Consider the following 26212-nt stretch of genomic DNA (forward strand, 5'->3'; position numbering starts at 1 on the left):
TCAATAGCCAATGATAGCCAGTTAGCATACGGTAAGTAAGTTTAACTGCATTGACAGGTGGTCTGTTTGTCCTTCAGAACTGAGATTATAACCTGCCAAACATCAACATGCTGGTAAAATTAGCTCAAAGCATCGCTGTACATCAGAACAACCTCAGAGCTGCTAGCATGGATTTAAACTCTTAGTGTTGTTGTTTGATGTTTATTTACTTATTTATTTTACTTGGAAGAATTTTCACACCTTCTGTTAACAATTCCCTATTGTATTTTTCTTCCTTTTTCTTTTTCCGTTGTTTTCTTTCCTTTCACGTTTGACCTTTCTCATCTCTCTCTCTCTCTCTCTCTCTCTCTCTCTCTCTCTCTCTCTCTGCAGAGGTTCCCTCAGTGTCTCTCCTCCAGAAGTCTCCCTCCTCTCCAGTCAGCTGCCACGCTACAGGTTTCTACCCTGACAGAGCCATGATGTTCTGGAGGAAAGATGGAGAGGAGCATCATGAGGACGTGGACGTCGGAGAGATCCTCCCCAACCACGATGGATCCTTCCAGATGAGTGTTGACCTGGACCTTTCATCAGTCCCAGCTGAAGACTGGAGGAGGTACGACTGTGTGTTTCATCTCTCTGGTGTGGAGGACGACATCATCACCAAACTGGACAAAGCAAAGATCAGGACCAACAGAGGTAAGACTGGAATCAGGTGGAAGTGGCAAACACAAATGTAATTTGTTCTGTGGTTAATGAATGTTTATGTGCTGTATACATCGTTATTTTTATGTGCTTTCTGGTTTGAACTGATGGACGCCCCAAAAAAAAATGACATTCATTATCTCAATTTTAAGTAATTTTACAGTTTTTTCATCACACAATGGACGTCATGCAAGAACCACTCGTAGAAACAGATTTATATGAGTGATTTAAGAGAATTGGTGGCTGTGGTAGAAATTCTAATACCTAGGTAAGATCTGAAATAAGGCTTCATTCAACCAAGTCTTTTAAGTATTTATTCTTTGCGCAAAGAAGGTTCAGTTCATCATGAGAGTCTGAGATAATGAACTAAGAGTTTTAGAGAATCATTTGCTTGTTTACCCTCTACAAGCTGACAGCAGTGGGGAGGGGGTAAAATTAACAGCCCTTCTGACTATCAGCCCATCTGACCTCTGACCCCCAAATCTGTGACCAAAATGGGAGGTAGAGTAAAGCCAGTCTCTGCACTTTAGATAAACAGAAGAACATAAAGTTAGGCTATAAAGTGGCACTCACCAATCTTCTCATATTTCTCTCTTCCAGACCATCATCTACTGTAGTCTATAATATTCTGTTGCCTAAAATATCTCTGTGACTGTCCCATGACCACCTCTCATATTAGTTAAGAACCATTTTGCTTTAGAAAAACATTATTTAGCATCTCATTTTAGATCACTCCCTCTTTATTTCTGTCCCACTGTACACAGCTGTACTGTTAATATTTACTAACTGCTTCAGATCTTCTAATAGCACTACACTGACACTGCTACAGTTGTTGCTGGTTTAAACAGCAGGACTTGGAGCTCCGTGGTGGGAAATTCTTCTTTTTACTCTTTGGCAGTGGCGGATGCAGAACGTGACAGATTTGTTGGGCCTAGATTAAGTCGAGGTGGGCCTGAATCTGATTGTCCCGAATCATCCACATAGTTCTCGAATCCAGAAAATTATACTAGAGCAGCAGTCTTGAGTTGCCTGATGAAACATTTTTCGCAGGGCTTAAAGGAGAAAAAGGGAATTCATTATAGATGGATTATCGTTTTCGTTGTTTAAGATACTGCTCGTTCAACTTCCAATTATGATTAACTATCTCATATTTTTGACTAGACTAAATGAGCCAACATGTCAACAAACTATCTACTATTTTCAACATACTAGGTCATAGTTTTGGCCTTAACCAAAACATTATTTTATCTCATGCATTGTTTTCTTGTCCCTGTAGAAATGTGTTTCTTTATGTTGAACATTGGACGCATTTGAGCAGAAGAGGACCGTAAAGTGCTTTGATATTGGCGAATTTGCATTTCTAGGATGGCGAAGGAATGTCCCGCCCTTATACACCTCTGATTGGCTGGTACCTGCTGCCTTCGTTTGTTGGATTGGTTAGGTTTAGGCACGAGGAAGGAGATTGGTTAAGCCAATCAGAGGCAGGGTAGGGCGGTACATGGTATGCCCTCCTAGGAAAACATAAATTTGCCTCCGTTTGTGCGTCTTCTTCTGGACTGGTTTAAACCGACAGAAAGCTGCCAGAGCTTCTGCTTCTGACCTGCGGGGAGAAACACAGCCTTCAGCCGCTCACAGTGAGAGTTTACACACACCCAGCCGCAGACATTCACTCCCAGTACTATGTCCACTTTCTGTGTGCTGAGCCTCAGCAAAAATGAGTGAGTGCAACTTGTTTAGCCATATTAAAACAAAATCAAGATACCATGACACTTCTAGCGAACGTTACCGTTGTTCGTGCCAGATTGCTGTAGTGCTACATTGATGTTACATTGACCAATGAAAACACCAACACACTTAACTTTTTAAATAGTTATCAGGCTTACTTATAATTTTACTGTTTTTAACATGTTATAGATAAAATACACCACATACAGTACTAATATCCATGTTTAACTATACAGAGTAGTATTTTTTTTGTTGTGAATTTCTGATTGGGCGGGCCACAGCTCCGCGCCTGCTCTTTGGTAACATTTTGTGACTTAAATTTTCTCACGAGCAGAGCGGAACAGTTCAACTTGTACGGTGATTTTAGATGCTGAACACAAACCTCCCCATAAACAGCTTGTGTTCGTCAGGCTAAAACAAGCCATTTACAAGAAATGTGTCCAGTTAAGAGAGTTGGTGATTTTGAACACTTGTATGAGCAAACCTCTTGGAAAACAAGTAAGAGAGATTTAGGATAAAAATAGGAAAATGTTCTTGCATGAAGGCCATAGACTGGTTTATTTCTGCTGCTTTTTGACTCTTCAAAAACCTCTGAATGATGCAGTACAAGGTCAATAATGCAACATACAAAACATGATTTCATTTCTTGGTTTATACTTTGCTAAATTTAAGAGGACATTAGCTTTGTTCAGTTTTTTTTTTAAAAAGCTGGTTTTGCTAAAGTTGTTTCTGTATTTCCAAATGATTATTTCTGCAGTTATCAATAATAAAACAATGAAAGATTTTACTGTAATATATTTTTTACAGAGACACACTTTAAAAAAAAGAATTCTGCTCAACAGAGAAACCCGCTGACTTGACCGTCATAATGATCTCTGCTGCAGTGGCTGTGGTTGCTCTCGTCCTCATCGCTGTGATTGGATTCATCATTTACAAAAAGAAGAATGGTGAGAGAAGCAAAGATTTCCACATTTGACTTTTCCAGTTCTTCCTTGATGTTAGTCTTGAGTAAATGGTTTATCCAGATTAAAAAGTGAAACAAAAGTGATCAAATAAAATCTAAACAGAAATGTAGAAGGGATTTTAACCAACTTGAGTGAGTAGAAACTCAGTAAATCAGTATCCTTGCATTTGCACTTTGACAACTGAAACAATGTCTTTTCTTTTTTACAGTACAACTTCTGAATTGATTTTCAAAAGTAGCTTTCACTGAGTGCTAAAGATGATAACGGATTAATAATTCCTAATTCACAAAAATGTGAAGCAGCGCCTCAGAGCCACAGTGCCCCCTGCTGTTTTAGTCACTAACCAGCCATGTCAGCTGATCATACAGTAGCTCTCTCCGGTAGTTTACAAAGTCTGGGTTAATGTTGATACGCTGCCTAAATTCACCAAAATTGTTATTAGATAAGAGTTGATATTCATCCATATTACAAAATTGAAACAAGGGTTAGTTCAAGGCACACCAAAATCTGAAGCAGCTACCAGTGAACAGTATAAGCGCATCATGATAATATGACCCAAACTTTATGATGTTAAAGAGAAGTATAGGAAAGAAATGAAGACCTTAACAGAACTGTAAAAGGTATTTGTAACCAGTGTAAGTGAGTGGTAGTGAGTGGTAGATTTAGTGGAGAAGAGATGTTCTGGCATTTGCAACTTTGGCATCTAAAAATCATGTCTTTATTAAAATGTTTGTTCTCTGGATAGATGCTTGTGTATATATACACTGAGTGCACAAGTTAAACTATCTTTGATTCCTAATTCACCTAAATTTAAAGCAACTATGCCAACCACACGTTCAAGTAAACCTATTTTTTCAGCTACTACTGTCAGTGACTGCCTTTATTCTGAAGTGAGACTGAAGTGAGAGAAAGGATTCTGTTTTCAACTCTCATGACATTAAACTACAGAAAAACCACATTTAAATTGAAAAGTCAAAAATAAAATAATCATGTAACACTTATATAAACAAGTATAACCTTGGGTGGAGGTAGGGAATAGCTATGTTGTCCATGCTATTTAAGAATGTAATGGTAATTAGAATTGAATTTAATGACAAGAAGACTTTACCTGACCCTTCTCGTACAAGAACATTGAGCAACACAGGTTCATATATGTCTGTCTTTCTGTCTTTATGTACACATCTAATAAATCTGGAAGTGTGTGTGTGTGTGTGTGTGTGTGTGTGTGTGGGTGTGTGTGTGTGTGTGTGTGTGTGTGTGTGTGTGTGTGTGTGTGTGTGTGCGTGTGCGTGCACGCCGTTCATCCAATCTACTTCACGCTTGCTTTCCTGGGTACCCAATGAACTTGGGGTCTGGAATTTGGAGCAGTTTGGACAGCGTTTGGATAATAAACTGTGAATAAAACTTAAAGGCCGCGGAAAAAAAGCCCTGCCGCTGGCTCTTCCGTGTCTACCCTTCACAATAAAGCTCCATGTTAAATTCACCCAGCATTTTGCTAAGAGGAAACTCAATAAAAAAAACCTATTTCTACCCTTCACAAACCCAACCTTCACCTAACCCTAAAGCTGGGTTTCCACAGGCAGTGTTTTTCAACTGCAACTCCGCTGTTTCGGTCCGGATTTCAAGCGGAATTGTGTGACCACAACATGATGCCGACCGTGTACACGTTTTCCCAGACAATGAGTTTTTGGTGTGGATATACAGTACGTTTTCCATCAGTTTATATCTGGCCTAACACAACTGTAAATGTTCTACTCCAGTCACACACTTTGCTGCTTAAACACTTGTGTTTAGTTTAGTTTGAATAACGTTATATGACTAGCAACAAGCTAGTTGTCATTGCAACAATGCTAACGTTACTACACAGTTTTCCCGTATAGCATGTCTGTATACACGGTAGAATATATTAGAGGCACATTAACAAGTCTGCCCTCTCATTGGCTCTTGTCCACTTTGGTAGAGCGGGGAGAGCGGTGAACATCCGGGCACTTCTGTTGCCAGCAGCTGCTAACTTATAACAGTAATAACATTACTGCCAGCAAAATACCCCTGCGAATTAAATCCATACTTCAACGTTAACACTCAAGCCACTAAGCCTGTTTGGAAATGAACACCTCTGCTGAAGTGTTAAATTCGTTAACGAAAGGTTATATCACGAGACAGCACCGCCGTCATTAAACGCTGACTCTGGCGAAATCAACATGCAATATCGTCGACGAAAAAGACAACACTAAAATGTAGTTAAAAATCTTTATTTGCATTGCCTTCCACCTTTTCCTCCGCCCCCTCCGTCTCTCTCTCCACGCGCACACACACTCCCACTCACAGTCCAGAGCCAAAGCAGTCTCTGTTAGTCCGTCTCTGTACTGGTTGATTAACGCAGATATTTGCTGATTGGCTCTCATTACGGGCTGGATTGGGTGGTGCATGGCGCACCGCCATAAGTCCATGAGGCAAATGTCTGTGATTACTCCACATTTTAATTGTGATATTTTGTGACTAAATTCTGAATCTGCCACGTCTGTCAGGTAAATGTGGTAGTACAATGTTTTTCTCTAAAGTAGGAGTACACTGTAAGTTAGTAGTAGGCTATACAGTGTGGTTGCTAAGTGGTTCGGGGGCCTGCTGTAAGTAATTTAGGGGTACAATGGTTCTGGAGAAAGCTTCAAGCAGCAATACCACAATCTGCTCGTTCCAAACAGGCACATTTTGAATGGGCACTGTACTAGTAATTATCAAATCCATTTCTGTTCTACTTGATTATTGTTAAAATGATTTTGTGTTTTGTTCTTCTCAGAGTCAGAGACTTCTTCAAGTGGTTCTTCTACAGACAATATAAACAACTTCACAACATTGCTCAAAAGGTAACTAATGGCTCTGTCTGTCTGAAATATCAACTGTATTAATGCATATTCTGAGAACTTACTATTTAATTGTCTGGGCAGTGGCCAGTGAAAGTGTGAAGAGGAGGTTGAAGTCCACTTTGGCAACATCTACAAAGTTTCTACACGATCTGTAATCCATACAGAAGGGCCACCTCACCAGCAAAATGGATTGAATATCACTTGTTTTATGTGGTCAAAAATGTGCAGTGCGGTGAGGCTTTAAAGCTACAATAATCCATATTTGTGTGGCAAAAACTTATCAAATGACAATATGTAATGTAAAAGGTGACACTTGTAGTGACAAGCCCACCGAGAATTAACATCAGTTCATGTTTATGGATAAATTCTGAACCGGGAAAAAGGAGCGGTGCCACCACATTTAAAATTCGCAAAGTGATAGATTTAGGGTTGGGAATTTAATAGTAGAGGCTCATCGACTGGAATACAGAGAAAACTAATTTGAAAAATTAGTTGACAAAAACTTATCACAAATATTCCAAAACATCAAATGAGGATGATCATTTTTAAAGAGAAGTAAAACACGATATTCAAAACAATGAAAGCATCCCAGCACTCTTCATACATGATAAAGATCTGTGTGTTCATCTAAAATAATCCTCCATAGTTAAAGTTTGATACTTCTGCTGTCTGCTGTCGGGCTTTTCTGGTTAAATCAATATTAATAACATGTTAACACTTTGTTACACATAAACACACATACATACATTCCATCGCCATACATCCACTCCTAGGGTGTGGCAGAGATATGATGATATCAACCTTGAGATAACAGATATTTGTCAGCCAGTAGAGTTTTCAGTCAGCAACATCAGTCAGCAACATCAGCCAGCAACATCAGTCAGTCAGCAACATCAGTCAGTCAGCAACATCAGTCAGCATCATCAGCCAGCAACATCAGCCAGCAACATCAGTCAGCAACATCAGTCAGCAACATCAGTCAGTCAGCAACATCAGCCAGCAGCATCAGCCAGCAACATCAGCCAGCAACATCAGTCAGCAACATCAGTCAGCAACATCAGCCAGCAGCATCAGCCAGCAACATCAGCCAGCAACATCAGTCAGCAACATCAGCCAGCAACATCAGCCAGCAACATCAGTCAGCAACATCAGTCAGCAACATCCAGAAACATGCTGCGCAGATTAAACACCCGAAAATGTCCCGGAGGTGTAAATGTTCTCTATCTGTGTTCTCCTGGTGATAAACTGGACAACACACAGACACACACACACACACACACACACACACACACACACACGTGTGATTTTTCTTAATTAATCAGGAGTGCGTTGTTTTTTTGTAATATCTTTTGATCTGTTTTGAAACATTATTATATTTTAATTTTAGACAAAGTGTTGTGGGATGTTTTCAGCTTCTCAGCTCACTGATAGAAATGTAAATATTTCCTGCTATTTTGGGACGAGGGACGTTTTCTGTCTTATTTTTATCACTTCCTGTGTTGGGTTAAGCATGAATGTTGAATGAAGTTGTCCTGATATTTTATTCCTTTTGTACTTCTGTTTTGCTTTTCAATAAAGCCCTTAATATTCCAAATCTTCTGTCTTTTTGTGATTTCAACTGGCTTACACATCTGTGACTGTAGCTTTTTTTAAATCCATGGTCAATAAACCTAATAAAATGACATTCTACCTAATTTTTGAGTTTGAAAAAAAGCTGATATTATGAATTATTTTGACTAATAGAATAGTTAAGATCAGTGGATGTTGAGTGAATCACAGACTGGTTTATGTCAGAGTTTGACCAGGATGCTGTTTTGAAACCATTTAAACATTTTATTTTCAAATGCCATGAAATGAAATAAAACAACCAAACTTCAATGGACGTAATCATTAATCTTACCTGCGAAGAACATGGATGCATGGATGTATATGTTGTATGGGTTCCAACGTACAACGTACAGTGGGTACGGAAAGTATTCAGACCCCTTTAGATTCTTCACTCTTTGTTTCATTGCAGCCATTTGCTAAAATCAAAAAAGTTCATTTTATTTCTCATTAATGTACACTCAGCACCCCATCTTGACAGAAAAAAACAGAAATGTAGAACTTTTTGCAAATTTATTAAAAAAGAAAAACTGAAATATCACATGGTCATAAGTATTCAGACCCTTTGCTGTGACACTCATATTTAACTCACATGCTGTCCATTTCTTCATGATCCTCGTTGAGATGGTTCTACTCCTTCATTGTTTAATTAAACTGATTGGACTTGATTAGGAAAGGCACACATCTGTCTATATAAGACCGTACAGCTCACAGTGCATGTCAGAGCAAATGAGAATCATGAGGTTGAAGGAACTGCCCAAGGAGCTCAGAGACAGAATTGTGGCAAGGCACAGATCTGGCCAAGGTTACAAAAGAATTTCTGCAGCACTCAAGGTTCCTAAGAGCACAGTGGCCTCCATAATCCTTAAATGGAAGAAGTTTGGGACGACCAGAACTCTTCCTAGACCTGGCCGTCCAGCCAAACTGAGCAATCGTGGGAGAAGAGCCTTGGTGAGAGCGGTAAAGAAGAACCCAAAGATCACTGTGGCTGAGCTCCAGAGATGCAGTAGGGAGATGGGAGAAAGTTCCACAAAGTCAACTATCACTGCAGCCCTCTACCAGTTGGGGCTTCATGGCAGAGTGGCCCGACGGAAGCCTCTCCTCAGTGCAAGACATGAAAGCCAGTTTGCCAAAAAAACGCAAGAAGGACTCCCAGACTATGATAAATAAGATTCTCTGGTCTGAGACCAAGATTGAACTTTTTGGTGTTAATTCTAAGCGGTATGTGTGGAGAAAACCAGGCACTGCTCCTCACCTGCCCAATACAATCCCAATAGTGAAACATGGTGGTGGCAGCATCATGCTATGGGGGTGTTTTTCAGCTGCAGGGACAGGAAGACTGGTTGAAGGAAAGATGAATGTGGCCAAGTACAGAGCTATCCTGGAAGAAAACCTCATCCAGAGTGCTCAGGACCTCAGACTGGGCCGAAGGTTCACCTTCCAACAAGACAATGACCCTAAGCACACAGCTAAAATAACAAAGGAGTGGCTTCGGAACAACTCTGTGACCATTCTTGACTGGCCTAGCCAGAGCCCTGACCTAAACCCAATTGAGCATCTCTGGAGAGACCTGAAAATGGCTGTCCACCAACGTTCACCATCCAACCTGACGGAACTGGAGAGGATCTGCAAGGAAGAATGGCAGAGGATCCCCAAATCCAGGTGTGAAAAACTTGTTGCATCATTCCCAAGAAGACTCATGGCTGTACTAGCTCAAAAGGGTGCTTCTACTCAATACTGAGCAAAGGGTCTGAATACTTATGACCATGTGATTTTTCAGTTTTTCTTTTTTAATAAATTTCCAAAAAGTTCTACATTTCTGTTTTTTTTTCTGTCAAGATGGGGTGCTGAGTGTACATTAATGAGAAATAAAATGAACTGTTTTGATTTTAGCCAATGGCTGCAATGAAACAAAGAGTGAAAAATTTAAAGGGGTCTGAATACTTTCCGTACCCACTGTACACGCATGCATCCAAGTTATTTTGGGGCAATTTGGTTGTTAAGAAACCCATATTTCTGATATAAAAAACTTTGAAAACGCATCAAATTTGACCCAAGGACAACACGAGGGTTAACAGAAATATTTGACACAAGGAGAGCTTCTCAAGGGGTTGGATATTCATCATTTCATCAGTTGTGTTTTAATGTTACACTTAAACATTTAAACTCCACAAAGCCTCTGAGCCAACACTGGACACCATGGTGGAGTTCCTCTCTAACAGTCCTCCTGATGCTGCTGTGTCTCTCTGTCCTGTCCTGTCACCTGGACACCACGGTGGAGTTCCTCTCTAACAGTCCTCCTGATGCTGCTGTGTCTCTCTGTCCTGTCCTGTCACCTGGACACCACGGTGGAGTTCCTCTCTAACAGTCCTCCTGATGCTGCTGTGTCTCTGTGTCCTGTCCTGTCACCTGGACACCACGGTGGAGTTCCTCTCTAACAGTCCTCCTGATGCTGCTGTGTCTCTCTGTCCTGTCCTGTCACCTGGACACCACGGTGGAGTTCCTCTCTAACAGTCCTCCTGATGCTGCTGTGTCCTGTCCTGTCACCTGGACACCACGGTGGAGTTCCTCTCTAACAGTCCTCCTGATGCTGCTGTGTCCTGTCCTGTCACCTGGACACCACGGTGGAGTTCCTCTCTAACAGTCCTCCTGATGCTGCTGTGTCCTGTCCTGTCACCTGGACACCACGGTGGAGTTCCTCTCTAACAGTCCTCCTGATGCTGCTGTGTCTCTGTGTCCTGTCCTGTCATCAACAGCACTAATAATCTCTCTGTAATGGTGGAGAGATCATCTGCAGTCTGTGCAGCTGGCTGAGTCTTTAGAAGAAGCTTTTATTCATAAGAAGCAGATTAGGGTTTTAGTCAGTGAGCTGAGAAGCTGAAAACATCCCACAACACTTTGTCTCAGCTAAAATTAAAATATAATGTTTCAAAACAGATCGAAAGATAGATATTCTGAAACAAAAAACAACAATGCACTCCTGATTAATTAAGACAAACCTGAAAGACATAAATTATTTCTTACTTCAGCTGGTTGGAAACAAAACAAGATCTTCAGTTTTAAAGAAATATACAAACTAAATATTTACACAACAGTCCTCTGACGTTGACCTCCCTGTTGCACTAAGACATCCCCTGGCGTTTACATCTCTGCTAGCCTGGAGATAGGGCTTGCTCAACTGGAGGCTCTCCCGCCCCCCCTACACACAATCGTTGGATGAAAGAGGTGCTCGGAAATTTGAAGCTTGAGAAGCTTATATATACCTAAGACATCTACTCACTACAACATCAATGAAAGCACACTTGGATTTGTTGTTTGTTGGCGATATTTTTGATCAGGACTGTTTTCAATCAGCCACACAGAACACAAGAAGAATAAGACACTACTGCACCCCCCACAAACTGCAGAGTATCTGATCTGTAACTGACCTCTGACCTCCCACAAGATTTAACACATGTCTGCACTTTACATTATATTACATTACATTACACTAGCCTACAGATCATTCTAGAAGATCTGAGCAGCAGAAGGTAGAATATTCCTTTCAAGTTCAAGTTACACACAGCTGAGGAACCAGAATAAAGTCCTGCATGTCTCCCCCCTCCTCTTGGCTGAAATAACATCATTTTACTTCCTCTTTCGTTCATAACTTCACTGTGTATGTTTTACAGAGTAACAAATGACGTTGATGCTCATCCTAAATTCCCATTTGCTCAGATGGAGAGTGATTTAGCGCCCCTTGTTTTATCCTCAGTTGACCCTGGCGCTCGAGCCGGAAGGGCGGTGTCTGTTTCTCTGGATAAACAAACATACAAGTTGTTAATAAGTCTATCAAAGGTTCAGAAGATACAGCTCACAATGAAGACCTGGCTTGTTCTGCTCCTCCTGGGCCTCATGGTACATGGCGCCGCAGCAAGTGAGTTTAGACCTTTTTTTTAAGTTGGTTGAACGTAAAATAAAAAATGCTTATTGTCTTTATTAACTGTATTTATGAGTTTAAGGTTCTTTTGATAGCTGTCGATGTTTAGTTATAGGACATATAGACAAACGATAGGCTAGACAAACGATAGGCTAGACAAACGATAGGCTAGACAAACGTTCCCTGTTGCACAAATGTTTAGCCTCCATTAACAAATGGATGGCAGACAATTTTTTGCATTCAGACAAAACTGAGGTGATGATTTTTGCCCCTGACAACATCACCCCTAAGATTAGGCAGGCCATGGGGGCTCTATCACTCTCTGACTGTAATGTTGTGCGAAATCTGGGTGTCATTTTTGATAAATCTATGTGTTTTAACAGTCATGTGAAATCATTAAAAAAAAAGCACTTTGTGACCCCTCTTGTCTGTGAAAGGTGCTATATAAATAAAGTTTACTTACTTACTTAAGATTTTTTTCAAGGATAGCCATTAGCGTATTTCTGAAAATGGCAGAAATGTGTTATTTTTCTTCTGTGTTGTGTTAATGTGTTATTTCTTATTTCGACCATTATTTTATAATATCAGGAGCGTTAAGACTGCAACTGTCTGATCAATTGTAATGTTAAAATGGCAGCATGACTACGCAGCACTAAGATGGGCCGTTTAGGCCATATATCAGGAATGAATGCACATACTACACTTTTACCTCACACACACACACACACACACACACAAAAAACATGCACATACACCACTTTTTCTCTCACACACACATAAAAAGTATGCACATACACCAATTTCAGCTCACACACACACACACACACACACACACACACACACACACACACACATACACACAGAAAGCACATACACTAATTTCACCTCACACACACACACACACACACACACACACAGAAAGCATGCACATACAACACTTTCACCTCTCACACACACACACACACACATAAAAAGCATGCACATGCAACACTTTCACCTCACACACACACACACACACACACACACACACACACACACACACACACACACACTCTTACTATGTACGATCTACCTAAGATCAGTAGTCTGCTACTTCTAGCAATGTTCATTTGGTGGGCATGGGGCCCTTCAGCATTCATTAATCAAGTGAGCAGATGAAAACATTGTGCGCATGTTCAATGCGCTTTCACGAACATGTTGGCCCCACAGCCAATAAAACATAATAGAACGACCTACGTCAAGACGATTTTGAAACATAATTTATGTGGTATGGGCATTGCTAGCCAGCTACTAGCTAGCACAACTGTCAGTTATGTTCGTTTGTTAGCTACTACTACTAATAGCGAGCCAAATACAGTGAAGCAATAGGAATCAAGTTGACAGTTTATTAAAACTTAAATTTAGTACATTGTAACCGTGTTACGTCTATATGTGCAGTTGTGATTTCATGTACGAGGTGCGTTTGTGTTTGGATTCATTGAGCAAGTAGTGTTAGGTTTGCGTGTAGTTTTATTGATGAGTCGGATGCTGCCCATACAGAGTTTATTGTGCCCCACCAGGCTTTCCATGCAAGAGACGTCACTGCTTAAAATACAAAGGGTTTTCACACAAAATTATTATTAACTTAAAGCTATAATAGTGCGTAGTTTCAGTCTCACCAATGAGGAATTCTAGGTAATGACAACAATACTGTTGGTGCGTCCACATGATACAAGCCTTCCGTGATCGCGCAAATCCACAGACCCTCTGACAACAACATCAACTAAATGACATTATGAAAAAGCAGTTTTAAGGACAAAATCCTCAGAAATATTAAAGTAAAGAGTTTTTGAAGAAAAAGCTTTTTATCTATACATTCTTTTTTGCATTTATTGACTGCACAGCAGAGATTATTAGGATGTCTTGAATGTATAGTTGTTTTTGATTCTGTGTGCAGAAAAAATACATTGTTTGGTGATTTAAACAACTGGAGTATAGAAACTGACATTATTACATTCATATTTTCTTACAGTGACTCACTCTCTGAAGTATTTCTACACTGCGTCTTCTGGAGTCCCAAACTTCCCAGAGTTTGTGGCTGTTGGTTTGGTTGATGACGTTGAGATAAGTCACTATGACAGTAACACCAAGAGAGAAGAACCCAAACAGGACTGGATGAGCAGAGTCACAGAAGATGATCCTCAGTTCTGGCAGAGGGAGACTGAGATCTCTGAGGGTGACCAGCAGACCTTCAAAGCCAACATTGAAGTTGTAAAGCTGCGCTTCAACCAAACTGAAGGTTTGTTTATGTTTCACTTTCTACTGATAAAATGTTGTTTATATTTAATTGTTGTATTTTAGTAAACAGATGTTAACACAGGAGAGTTTCCGTAATTACCGGTCATTGACCGGAAACAAATTGGACTGAAAATTCTAATAGTCACCGATCAGAATGACCGCTGGAAATAATTCCCTCTGCACACTTTGAATTGTGTTAAAATAGGCTACAGTGATTTTCATATATTTTGTTCTATTAAAACAATGAACAATCATGTTTTATTGATTTAAAGAAAATGGATGTAGACTGTAGTGTATATGGTAAAGGAAAAAAAAAAACTACATGTCGCACTTTCACACTGATTGAATGCAGTAGACTGCTGTAGGGTTACAAACTACAAACGGCGTCAAGCAAGCGGGAAAGTCAAAGCCCAAGCCATGGCAAAACAGGGAAATATCGCAAATTACTTCATAAAACCAAGTAGCGGCCGGTCTAACGTCAGTTACAATGAAGAAGATGACTTTTACTCTGAAGAGACGGCTGATGTGGTATCCGTGGCTCCAGCAGAAAAGAAAAGAAAAGAAAAACGCGGGCGTTCAGGCCGGACAGGAGAGAGAAGTTCCCCTGGGCGAGGTGCGATCTTGTAGAGGGAGAGGAGAGAATGTTTTGCAGTCAGTGTGGAAGGTCTGGGAGGAAAAATGGCTTTACTCGGGGGGTCGACCAATATGAGACTCTTGAGTCTCATAGAGCACAATAAATGCAGCGATCACATGGCAAACGCCTATGAAAGACCAATGTGACAAAGCCGTCGACGCATCAAAAAGGAAACTATGTTCTCAGATGAAAGTTGTTTTTCACATGGCCAAAAATGACATTCCACGTAACCAGTATACGGGGATGACAGAGCTACTGAGAGCCGTCCAGGCCCCAGATCTCGCCACATCTGAGGGACTTTACAGGCACAGTGACTCCATCTGTGAAATGGAAATGGCTCTAGAGGACGTGGTGTTGAAGCAGTTAGATGACAAGATTAGAGAGAGTGATTTCATCGGAATCATCATTGATGAGACCGTCGATATAACTGTGGATAAAAAGCTAATTGTTTATGTAAAATTGCAAGTAAGTGGAAGAGTGGAAACGTGCTTTTTGGGAAATTACGATTTTACACTCTGGGACGGCTCAGTGTATTTTTGCCAAAGTAGTGGAGGTGCTCAGCGGCAGGCATGTGGAGCTGTCTTGTGTTATCGGACTGGGCTCGGATGGAGCCAGCGTGCTGGAGTTGGCGCACTTGTGAATAGAGAGTATTTTTCATTCAAGCGCACTGTGTTGCCCATCGCACTGTGCTGACTGTGATGGATGCCGCAAAAGCTGTGGACCGGGTAGGAGCCTACAAGCGCACAATTTCCGCAGTGTACTCATTCTACAAGCACTCTGCTAGCAGGACCAATCGCCTCTGTCAACTCACAGCAATGCCTGAGCGAGAGATATGAGGAGTCTGAAGCAGCAATGCGCTGTTCGCTGGCTATCCTTGCATAGGGCAGTTGATAGTATGAAAGAAAACTGGCCTGCTCTGGTGATGGAGCTAAACGAAGAAGCTGTGGGAGGAAATGCTCAAGCTCAAGGCATCCTGGGACAAATCCAGTCATACAGCTTCATTGCCTTGACTCATTGGCTGATGTGCTTTAGTGTTTAAGTGTGTCGGGAAAAAGTTTTATTTGGCTGAGGTTCAGTCAAGGTGAACCAATAGTGTCTCTGGTTTCTGCACATCCTATTATCAGTAATTCTCCTTGTCAGCTTTTATCATCACAAAAGTGGAAAGAAGAAGCACAGAGTTTGAGAAGGTAGTCAACCTGCCAAGAGAAGTTGACTAACATTGCAGTCCTGGATTTTTGGAGTCTCTAGGAGGGGGGTTTATGGTGAGGGAGGCAGTCAAGAGAGAGAGGGGGATTTATATGACCCTCCTCTGATATCAGCAGAGAGGCAAGAAGTTTAATGAAACAGATCAACGTTCTTCGGGCTACAATGTAACGCATTACTGTTGATAACTTAGTAATCACATTACAGTTACTTATAATGCGTTACTGGTTCTTTCACTATCTTCATAACGTGAGGGTAAAGATGTGATCTCAACTGATAATAGATGACTCTCTCTCTCTCTCTCTCTCTCTCTCTCTCTCTCTCTCTCTCTCTCTCAGGTGTCCACGTTCTCCAGTGGATGTACAGCTGTGAGTGGGATGATGAGACTGATGAGGTCAATGGTTATGAACAGTTTGGTTATGATGGAGAAGACTTCATATCATTTGACCTAAAGACAGAGACGTGGATCGCTCCAAAACAACAGGCTGTCATCACCAAACACAAGTGTGATCATAATGCAGATGAGATAGCTCAGAGAAAACACTACTTCACCCACATTTGTCCTGAGTGGCTGAAGAAGTATCTGAACTATGGGAGGAGCTCTCTGCTGAGAACAGGTAGAATCACATGACCTGATGGAGTTTAATGGACACAACAAGGGTGCGATGATTTTTTTTTTTTATCCCCTGTGGGAACAAAATGCATCCCCCCCCCTCAAAGTGACCAATGCTACTTCACCAATAGACCATATATAATATACATAAAATAGAAATATTTTAAACTGAGTAAAGCACTGTAACGTGAACATATAGTGCTAACGACAAAATTCAGCGGCAGTTGTTTAGCCGCCAATAGGTGACTGTGAGCCGGGTACAGGCACCGCCAGATGACTTTCAGGGGCCATAGTAGTGGAGTTTAGCCAGAAAAAGTGAGCATCATGCGACGATGACAGTTAACTTAAGGCACCAAAACGACAAGTTAAGTTTAGGAAAAAGATCGTGGTTTGGATTAAAACACTCACGAGGAACGAACGAGCATTTCCCAGGTGAAAGTATTTAGTTTTCGCCGTGAAGTGAACTTTGCTCTCTGGCTTGAAAGCGTTGTGTTTTATGTTGACATCACGTTGCACTATTTCATTTAGAGATTATTTTCCATTGAATATTGAAGTTGATAAATAAATGTTTTGGCATGGCTGGCCGAGTCGCACTATATTCATGGTATTGAAAGGGGGATTTCATTCTTGCATTTTTTTTGTTTTGTTGTGCATGATCAAAACACATCACACACACACACACACACACACACACACACACCCCCATCTGCTATTTTCATGAATCGCACCCTGGACACAACAATGTTAATATTTCTTTGTTTCTAACCAACAGTAACATTACAATAAAACTATGAACCATTTCTTTATTTCTCACACTTACTGTCCTTCTTTTTTTTTTTTATCTATGTCACCGTCATTTTTTTCTCAGTTACACTTCAATGAGGTTTATTTGCATTCCATATATATTTAGAGTGTCAAAGTGTCTCAAATGACAATGTGTAATGTAAAAGGTGACACTTGTAGTGACAAGCCCACCGAGAATTAACATCAGTTCATGTTTATGGATAAATTCTGAACCGGGAAAAAGGAGCAGTGCCACCACATTTAAAATTCGCAAAGTGATAGATTTAGGGTTGGGAATTTAATAGTAGAGGCTCATCGATTGGAATACAGAGAAAACTAATTTGAAAAATTAGTTGACAAAAACATATCACAAATATTCCAAAACATCAAATGAGGATGATCATTTTTAAAGAGAAGTAAAACACGATATTCAAAACAATGAAAGCATCCCAGCACTCTTCATACATACATGATAAAGATCTGTGTCTTCATCTAAAATAATCCTCCATAGTTACAGTTTGATACCTCTGCTGTCTGCTGTCGGGCTTTTCTGGTTAAATCAATATTAATAACATGTTAACACTTTGTTACACATAAACACACATACATACATTCCATCTCCATACATCCACTCCTAGGGTGTGGCAGAGATATGATGATATCAACCTTGAGATAACAGATATTTGTCAGCCAGTAGAGTTTTCTTCACTATTTCTAGTGAGAAAGTCATCCTTTGGTTCTCTGGTTGGATCAGATCACCGGGGGCAACACTGCAAATCAGTCAGCAACATCAGTCAGTCAGCAACATCAGTCAGTCAGCAACATCAGTCAGTCAGCAACATCAGTCAGCAACATTAGTCAGTCAGTCAGCAACATCAGTCAGTCAGCAACATCAGTCAGCAACATTAGTCAGTCAGTCAGCAACATCAGTCAGCAACATTAGTCAGTCAGCAACATCAGTCAGTCAGCAACATCAGTCAGCAACATTAGTCAGTCAGTCAGCAACATCAGTCAGCAACATCAGTCAGTCAGCAACATCAGTCAGTCAGCAACATCCAGAAACATGCTGCACAGATTAGACACCCTAAATGTCCCGGAGGTGTAAATGTTCTCTATCTGTGTTCCTTCTGGTGACTGCAGCTCTTGCCCAGTGAATGATAGGTTGGATCAATGTTGCCCACCCCTCTGCACACACACACACACACACACACACACACACACACACACACACACACACACACACACACACACACACAGTGATAAATGTTGAATAACATTGCCTTGCTATTTTGTTTCATTTTGAATTGGTGTTTTGCTTTTCAATAAAGTGCTCAATACTCAACATTTTGGTGTTTTTTTGTGATTCCACAAAATCACATCTGACTATGACTGGAGCTACAATTATATGAATATTCCCTGAGTATCCACTATTGTCACAGAGACTAAATTAATGTTTCTCTGACCTGTAGATGGTAAACTAAAGAGGGGGAATAAAAAATGATTTGGGGCACTTACGATTCTTTACAGATACTGCAGGGGGAATTTGACTTTTCACATGACAAGATAACAAATGGGATGGTTTTGTTTGTTGCAGATCTTTTTTTTGAGACAGTTTTGCATTCTCTCTTTTGTATCTGCCTCCTCTAATAAGAAAGGTCTTAACACAAGTTCTGAGTTTGTTTCTCATAGGAGGCATATAGATAATAGTAGATCAAACTATTGGAAAAGAGAGGCTTAAGACTCAGGTATTGATCAGCAGCGAGCAGGAAGAGTTCAAGCCTCAAAGTCACAAACAATATAACTATATGACTCATAGATGACGCCGCGGCAGGTCAGTTAAAACTTTTTTTCTTCTTTTTAAGTTGGTTGATTGTAAAAGAATAAATGCTGTATGTCTTTAGCCTACTTCTTTTGATAGTCTTTGATAGTCCCAGCAGGACTTCTTTGCAGATTCTAGAAATAGCCTAAATAAAAAGACAAAACCCAAACAAACCCATTATCTTAAAGTTCATGTTGGGCAGAAATGTAGGCTATAATTCCTCCAATTTTCATTCAACGTCTTTTATTTCGACCATTATTTGATAATATCCGGAGCATTAAGACCGAAACTGTCTGACCGATCTTAACGTTAAAATGGCAGCATAGGATAGAATAGATAGAATAACTATTTGTACATTAGATTGTTACACTGATTGTTTTGCTCACTATAAAATAAAAATTGCATCTCATAAAAAATCAATATTTGAAGCCATTCATCAGATAATTCCACAGTTTGACTCCACAAACTGAAACATGAATATAGTTTACTGAGTTTAGCTGTTTACAGCTTGAAGATAAATCCTCCATCATATTATTAGCTGATATCATCTTATTGCAGATATATTGGTATCAGTGGATATGTTGGCTGATAACAGGAAACAGTAAACTAGGTCTGAGCTCATTTAGAAACAGAGTCATCATTACATAGTTTGTCCACCAGAGAGCACAAGTTGATCTTTAAACTGGGAAATGTTCTGATCAGTGTGGATCTGGGTCAAACTCATTATTTATGTCATGTGTGCATATATATATATATATATATATATATATATATATATATATATATATATATATTTTAAAGACTATCGACTGTTATATCAGGTTTTAAAACCAAACTAAAAGTATTGATATCAGCCTCAAAGATCCAGCATCACCGAGCTCTACTGCTGTTTAAATATTTGATCTATTCATTTATTTATTATTTATTCATTTCGTGATTCTGGGACAGATTTGTAAAAGATGTTTTGGTGACTAGTGGAGAATTGTAAAGTGCAGCTTCAGCCAGAAATGTGATGTGTGTTGATTCAGAGAGCAGAGGACAGTGGAGGATTCTGAAACAGACCATCAGAAACTCCCAGACACCTGCAGAAAGTTGACTCTGTTGATACTGAAAATAATGTAGAATAAAGTTTGCGAGTCAGGACTGAGAGAGAAGAAACATCAGTTGGTGGAGGAAACGTTGGAGATGAATCCAGTTTAGACCTGATACTAATAGAAACTGAACACAATGACTACAAGAGGAATAGAAAGATCTCTTACTTTCTACAAAGAGAACTTTCTCAAATATCAAGTTGTGTCCGTTCACGTTTCTATGAGCTCGTCTTCAAATTCAGAAGATTTTGACTCATAATTGGTTATCAGAGACATTTAGCGTTACATTTAATCGTAATTGTAAAGTTAATATATAAACATGAAGATTAAAATAAGTTAGATAATGAGTCAGATATTCATTTCTTGTTATTCCTACATCCCAAATTCCCAAACCCTCTGACAACAACATCCAAAATGTATAATCCATTCTTACTTGAATATGAAAAATGAAAGCAGCAAGAAAAGAGCAAAGAACCCATCTCTGAACCGTAGAAAGAGAAGTGCTGCAAGTTTTATCTTCAAACAACTCTCTTAATAATCCCCTGCAGTCATGTGGACTTATTTATAAACGTGCAATAACAGCATATTTTTCTTTTTTTATATGCTGCCATTCAATATCTGCAATAATAATATTAATGCTGCTTTCAAACTCCTTTTTAAATTTTTGTAATGTCATATTTAAATGTTAAAATACCACTCTGTAGCATTTGTATTTATTTAATTTTTTTAAACTTTTTGTTCTTAGTTAAAGCAGTATTTATGAGCCACTGGAAGGAAATGTCGTTGATATGTGCTCTGTGTATGTACAGTTGAATGACAATAAAAAGCGATCTATCTATCTAAAAGCTATCTAGTTCAAACTTGTTTTCAGAACCTCAGAAGAAGGAACATTAAGTCGTAATTGGTCACAATTTATAAACTCAGCAAAAAAAGAAACGTCCCTTTTTCAGGACACTGTATTGTAAAGATAATTCTGTAAAAATCCAAATAACTTTACAGATCTTTATTGTAAAATATGTAGCCAATGTTTTCCATACTTGTCCAATGAATCATAAACAATCACTGAACATGCACCTGTGGAACGGTCGTTAACACACTAAAAGCGCACAGATGGTAGGCAATTAAGGTCACAGTTTAAAAAACTCAAAAAAACACTAAAGAGACCTTTCTACTGACCCTGAAAAACGCCACAGAAAGATGCCCATGGTCCCTGCTCATCTGCGTGAACGTGCCTGAGGCATGAGGACTGCAGATGTGGCGAGGGCAATAAATTGCAATGTCCGTACTAAGACAGCGCTACAGGGAGACAGGAAGGACAGCTGATCGTCCTCGCACAGGCAGACCACGTGTAACAACACCTGCACAGGGTCGGTACATCTGAATTTCACACCTGCGGGACAGGTACAGGATGGTACAACAAGACAGGTACAACAACAAACTGCCCGAGTCACACCAGGAGAGCACAACCCCTCCATCAGTGCCCAGACTTTCCGCAATAGGCTGAGAGATGCTGGATTGAGGGCTTGTAGGCCAGTTGTAAGGCAGGTCCTTACTAGACATCACTGGCATCAACGTCGCCTATGGGCACAAACCCACCTTTGCTGGACCAGACAGGACTGGCAAAAAGTGCTCTTCACTGACGAGTCACGGTTTTGTCTCACCAGGGGCGATGGTCGGACTCTCGTCGGGGGCGATGGTCGGACTCTCGTCGATCGTCGAAGGAATGAGCGTTACACCGAGGCCTGTACTCTGGAGCGGGATCGATTTGGAGGTGGAGGGTCTGTAATGGTCTGGGGCGGTGTGTCACAGGATCATCACACTGAGCTTGTTGTCATTGTAGGCAATCTCAATGCTGTACATTACAGGGAAAACATCCTCCTCCCTCATGTGGTACCCTTCCTGCAGGCTCATCCTGACTTGACCCTCCAGCATGATAATGCCACCAGCCATACCGCTCATTCTGTGCGCGATTTCCTGCAAGATAGGAATGTTAGTGTTCTGCCATGGCCAGCGAAGAGCCCGGATCTCAATCCCATTGAGCACGTCTGGGACCTGTTGGATCAGAATGAAAAACATTTTCAAGACCAAATCATCAGAAATATTAAAGTGAAGAGTTTCTGAAGAAACCCGCTTATCTGTAAATGTATTTGTGTATTTCTTGACTTCAGCACAGAGATTATTAGGACGTCTTGAATGGAATCTTCTTCTGTTTGATTCTGTGTGCAGGAAAATAAGATAGTTGAGTGATTTCTAGAACTGTGTAGAGACGTAACGATGCAGCGTCAATCTGTTAAAGATCCATAGAACTGGGTCAAGATTACAACTGGTTGAGATTCTTCTCTAAATGTCCTAAAGGTCCTAATCTACTTTAGATTTCACTTCTTTGACTTCAGACGTTACTACGGGTTTTTACTTTATTTATGTCAAGAGATTTTATTTTTTATTTGAAGATTTATTTCTAGTTATTTTGAGATGGGATTTGTTTTAAAAATCTAATTATTACATTGTTTATTAAGTAATTTTTGTTATTTGAGATAAAAATACAATTTCAGTTCTATTTTTTGATAAGAGGACACATCTGTTGTTTTGTAGTTTATATAAAGGAATATTTCCCAGTCATTTATCTGCAGCTCGTTCTGTTAACACATCGAGAGAAAATCATATCCTGAACTTAAAATCGTGAATCGGATCGTGAGTTTAGTGCGTCGTTACATCCCTAGTTATATAAAAACTGACATTATTACGTTCATATTTTCTTACAGTGACTCGCTCTATGAAGTATTTCTACACTGCGTCTTCTGGAGTCCCAAACTTCCCAGAGTTTGTGGCTGTTGGATTGGTTGATGACGTTGAGATGGTTCACTATGACAGTAACACCAAGAGAGCAGAACCCAAACAGGACTGGATGAGCAGAGTCACAGAAGATGATCCTCAGTACTGGCAGAGATGAGCTTGCTGTGCGTCAACAGCAGGTCTTCAAAGCCAGTATTGAAAATAATAAGCAGTACTTCAACCAAAATGGAGGTTTGTTTATGTTTCACTTTCTACTAATAAAATGTTGTTTATATTTTCATCCTTTTATTTTAGTAAAAAACACACACACACACACACACACACACACACACACACACACACACAGATTAAACCGTTTGATTTTCGTGGCTGAAACACAGTCCAACTCAACAGAAACATTACTGAGACTGAGTTGACTGGATGCTGCTATACTACACTGATCCAGTGTTTCTGTCCATCCCATAATAAGCAGCAGAGACCATTACCACTTTATCTCCACTAGATTAGATCAGAATAAGTGGAGTGAAGCGGCCACAGTGAGCTGGTCCAGAAGAACTCTCCTGCAGGAAACCAGTTCATCCCAACAGTTTGACAAACACACAGCTGATAGAGGAACATTACTGCCTGGTTTCTTAAACTACGGAGCAGGGGGCCTGTAAACTGGACGCAGGCTGCACCTGCTGGGTCCTCATATGAGAGGAGGAGCAGGATGTTTTAATGAAGCTGCTGACAGGAGCGCACGCTGAATGTCTCCTTCACATCTCAGGTTTAAAAGGTTCAACAGCCCCACTCGACTGTACTGACCTCAGTCTGGACATCCCATAATATATATAGAAATATAGAAGAACTACAGATTAGATGAACTTTACTGGACCACAGTGTGTCTGTGTCTAATAAACATTTATAGTGCTGAAACAATCAGTCAGTTACTACATCTGGTGATTACAGAATATTGATCCATCATCAACAAGATCATTAGAATCAGATCATTATTTAAGTCTTTTATCAAGAAAAAAAGTCAAATATTTTGTAGTTTCAGTTTCTCAAATATGATAATGTTCTGCTTTTCTCTGTTTAATATCATTTAATATGAAATAGTGTTGTGTTGATCAGACAGAAGAAACTATTAGATTTCATAAACATTTATTTAAATGTATCAAAAATACTGTCCTTACATAATCAATAATGACAAAAAAATAATTATTAGTTTGAGTTATCAAATGTTAACAGATGACTGACTCACACTCTCTCTCTCTCTCTCTCTCTCTCTCTCTCTCAGGTGCCCACCTCATCCAGAGGATGTACGGCTGTGAGTGGGATGATGAGACTGGAGAGGTTAATGGTTTTATGCAGTGGGGTTATGATGGAGAAGACTTCATATCATTTGACCTTAAGACAGAGACGTGGATCGCTCCAATACAGCTTTGTATAAACACTACCTGACCCAGGAGTGTCCTGAGTGGGTGAAGAAGTATCTGAACTATGGGAGGAGCTCTCTGCTGAGAACAGGTAGAATCACATGACCTGATGGAGTTTAATGGATGCAACAATGTTAACATTTCTTCTTGTGTTTCTAACCAACAGTAACATCACAATAAATATTAAACAACAGAGACCCACTTTGTCTCAGTTTACACACATTTTCTCTCATGTTCTCACTTCTCTTCATCTCTCTGCCTTTCTCTCCTCTTTGTATTTATCACCACTCTTCTTAACTTTTTTCTCTCTCTTTCTTTCTGCTTTGTTTCTGTTTGTCTCAGTTTGCCTCTCTGTCTCTTTCTGTCTTTCTCACACTCCCTGTCCTCCCTTTTTAATCTATCTCACCTCCCTTTTTTACACTTCAGTGAGGTTTATTTGCATTTCATTAAAAAATGCATTTAAAATACATGACATTAAACAGGAATGAGAATATTAATCTCCAGTAAATAATAATAAAGTCTTTGTCTTCACTGTGCAGATCGTCCCTCAGTGTCTCTCCTCCAGAAGTCTCCCTCCTCTCCAGTCAGCTGCCACGCTACAGGTTTCTACCCTGACAGAGCCATGATGTTCTGGAGGAAAGATGGAGAGGAGCATCATGAGGACGTGGACGTCGGAGAGACCCTCCCCAACCACGATGGATCCTTCCAGATGAGTGTTGACCTGAACCTTTCATCAGTCCCAGCTGAAGACTGGAGGAGGTACGACTGTGTGTTTCAGCTCTCTGGTATGAAGGACGACATCGTCACCAAACTGGACATAGCAAAGATCAGGACCAACAGAGGTAAGACTGGAATCAGACATGAGGAAGGAAACACAAATTTAGTTTACTCTAACAGTCCTGTACTTCATATTTGTATATGTGTTGTATGGGAAGTTTTGTTTCCTTAAATGGTTTTGTTGTAAATTTAATCTAGTTAAATAGGGTGTGGCAGAGATATGATGATATAAACCTTGAGATAACAGATATTTGTCAGCCAGTAGAGTTTTTTTTTACTATTTCTAGTGAGAAAGTCATCCTTTGGTTCTCTGGTTGGATCAGATCACCGGGGTCAACACTGCAAATCAGTCAGCAACATCAGTCAGTCAGCAACATCAGTCAGTCAGCAACATCAGTCAGTCAGCAACATCAGTCAGCAGCATCAGTCAGTCAGCAACATCAGTCAGCAACATCAGTCAGCATCATCAGTCAGTCAGCATCATCAGTCAGTCAGCAACATCAGTCAGCAACATCAGTCAGCAACATCAGTCAGTCAGCAACATCAGTCAGTCAGTCAGCATCATCAGTCAGTCAGCAACATCAGTCAGTCAGCAACATCAGTCAGTCAGCAACATCAGTCAGTCAGCAACATCCAGAAACATGCACAGATTGTGCGAAATGTCCCGGAGGTGTAAATGTTCTCTAGCTGTCTTCCTCCTGGTGATACATTGGACTGCACACACAGCTGAGATTCTAAAAGGGTTGTGTGATGTTTTCAGCTTCACAGCTCACTGAAATATTCTTGTAAATATCTTGTAATATGTGCTAGTATTTTGGGACGAGGGAAGTTTTCTCTCTTAGTTTTGTAAAGCAAAAAGCGATGAATGTTGAATGAAGTTGCCTTGCTATTTCTTTCATTTTATATTGGTGTTTTGCTTTTAAATAAAGTGCCCAATACTCCAAATGTCTGTCTCTTTTTGTGAACATCTGTGACTGTAGCTATAATTATATGAATATTGCCTGAGTATCCACTAGTGTCACAGAGACTAAATGAATGTTGGTCT

General features: G+C 40.1%; 3 protein-coding genes and 1 pseudogene across 6 annotated transcripts in view; all 4 read left to right on the forward strand.

Moving 5' to 3' along the window:
• The window catches only part of LOC144529197 (major histocompatibility complex class I-related protein 1-like), a 27812-nt gene extending 2111 nt beyond the window's left edge, over positions 1 to 25701 (forward strand). The window contains exons 4-8 of one of the 2 annotated variants that reach the window (XM_078268199.1): positions 373 to 675; positions 3249 to 3349; positions 4461 to 4515; positions 6169 to 6235; positions 6317 to 7829. In XM_078268199.1, coding sequence (XP_078124325.1) covers positions 373 to 675; positions 3249 to 3349; positions 4461 to 4515; positions 6169 to 6235; positions 6317 to 6326 — 536 coding nt within the window. In that variant the 3' untranslated portion in view covers positions 6327 to 7829. Of the gene's footprint in view, positions 1 to 372; positions 676 to 3248; positions 3350 to 4460; positions 4516 to 6168; positions 6236 to 6316; positions 7830 to 24929 lie in introns of those variants that run through there. The other variant, XM_078268200.1, reaches the window with a different exon arrangement.
• Positions 11684 to 26212, forward strand: part of LOC144529194 (major histocompatibility complex class I-related protein 1-like) — a 57305-nt gene continuing 42776 nt past the window's right edge. For all 3 annotated transcript variants that reach the window (XM_078268192.1, XM_078268194.1, XM_078268193.1), the window contains exons 1-2: positions 11684 to 11729; positions 19077 to 19100. In XM_078268192.1, coding sequence (XP_078124318.1) covers positions 11699 to 11729; positions 19077 to 19100 — 55 coding nt within the window. In that variant the 5' untranslated portion in view covers positions 11684 to 11698. The remainder of the gene's footprint in view (positions 11730 to 19076; positions 19101 to 26212) is intronic.
• LOC144529223 (H-2 class I histocompatibility antigen, K-K alpha chain-like) lies at positions 11742 to 17292 on the forward strand. Its single transcript, XM_078268228.1, has 3 exons — positions 11742 to 11756; positions 13737 to 14037; positions 16212 to 17292. The coding sequence occupies exons 1-3, from the start codon at positions 11742 to 11744 to the stop codon at positions 16502 to 16504; spliced, it is 609 nt and encodes a 202-aa protein (XP_078124354.1). The 3' UTR covers positions 16505 to 17292.
• LOC144529206 (uncharacterized) lies at positions 17415 to 22321 on the forward strand (annotated as a pseudogene).

Source organism: Sander vitreus, chromosome 14, assembly GCF_031162955.1.
Source record: "Sander vitreus isolate 19-12246 chromosome 14, sanVit1, whole genome shotgun sequence".
In the NCBI taxonomy this organism is placed as follows: domain Eukaryota; kingdom Metazoa; phylum Chordata; class Actinopteri; order Perciformes; family Percidae; genus Sander; species Sander vitreus.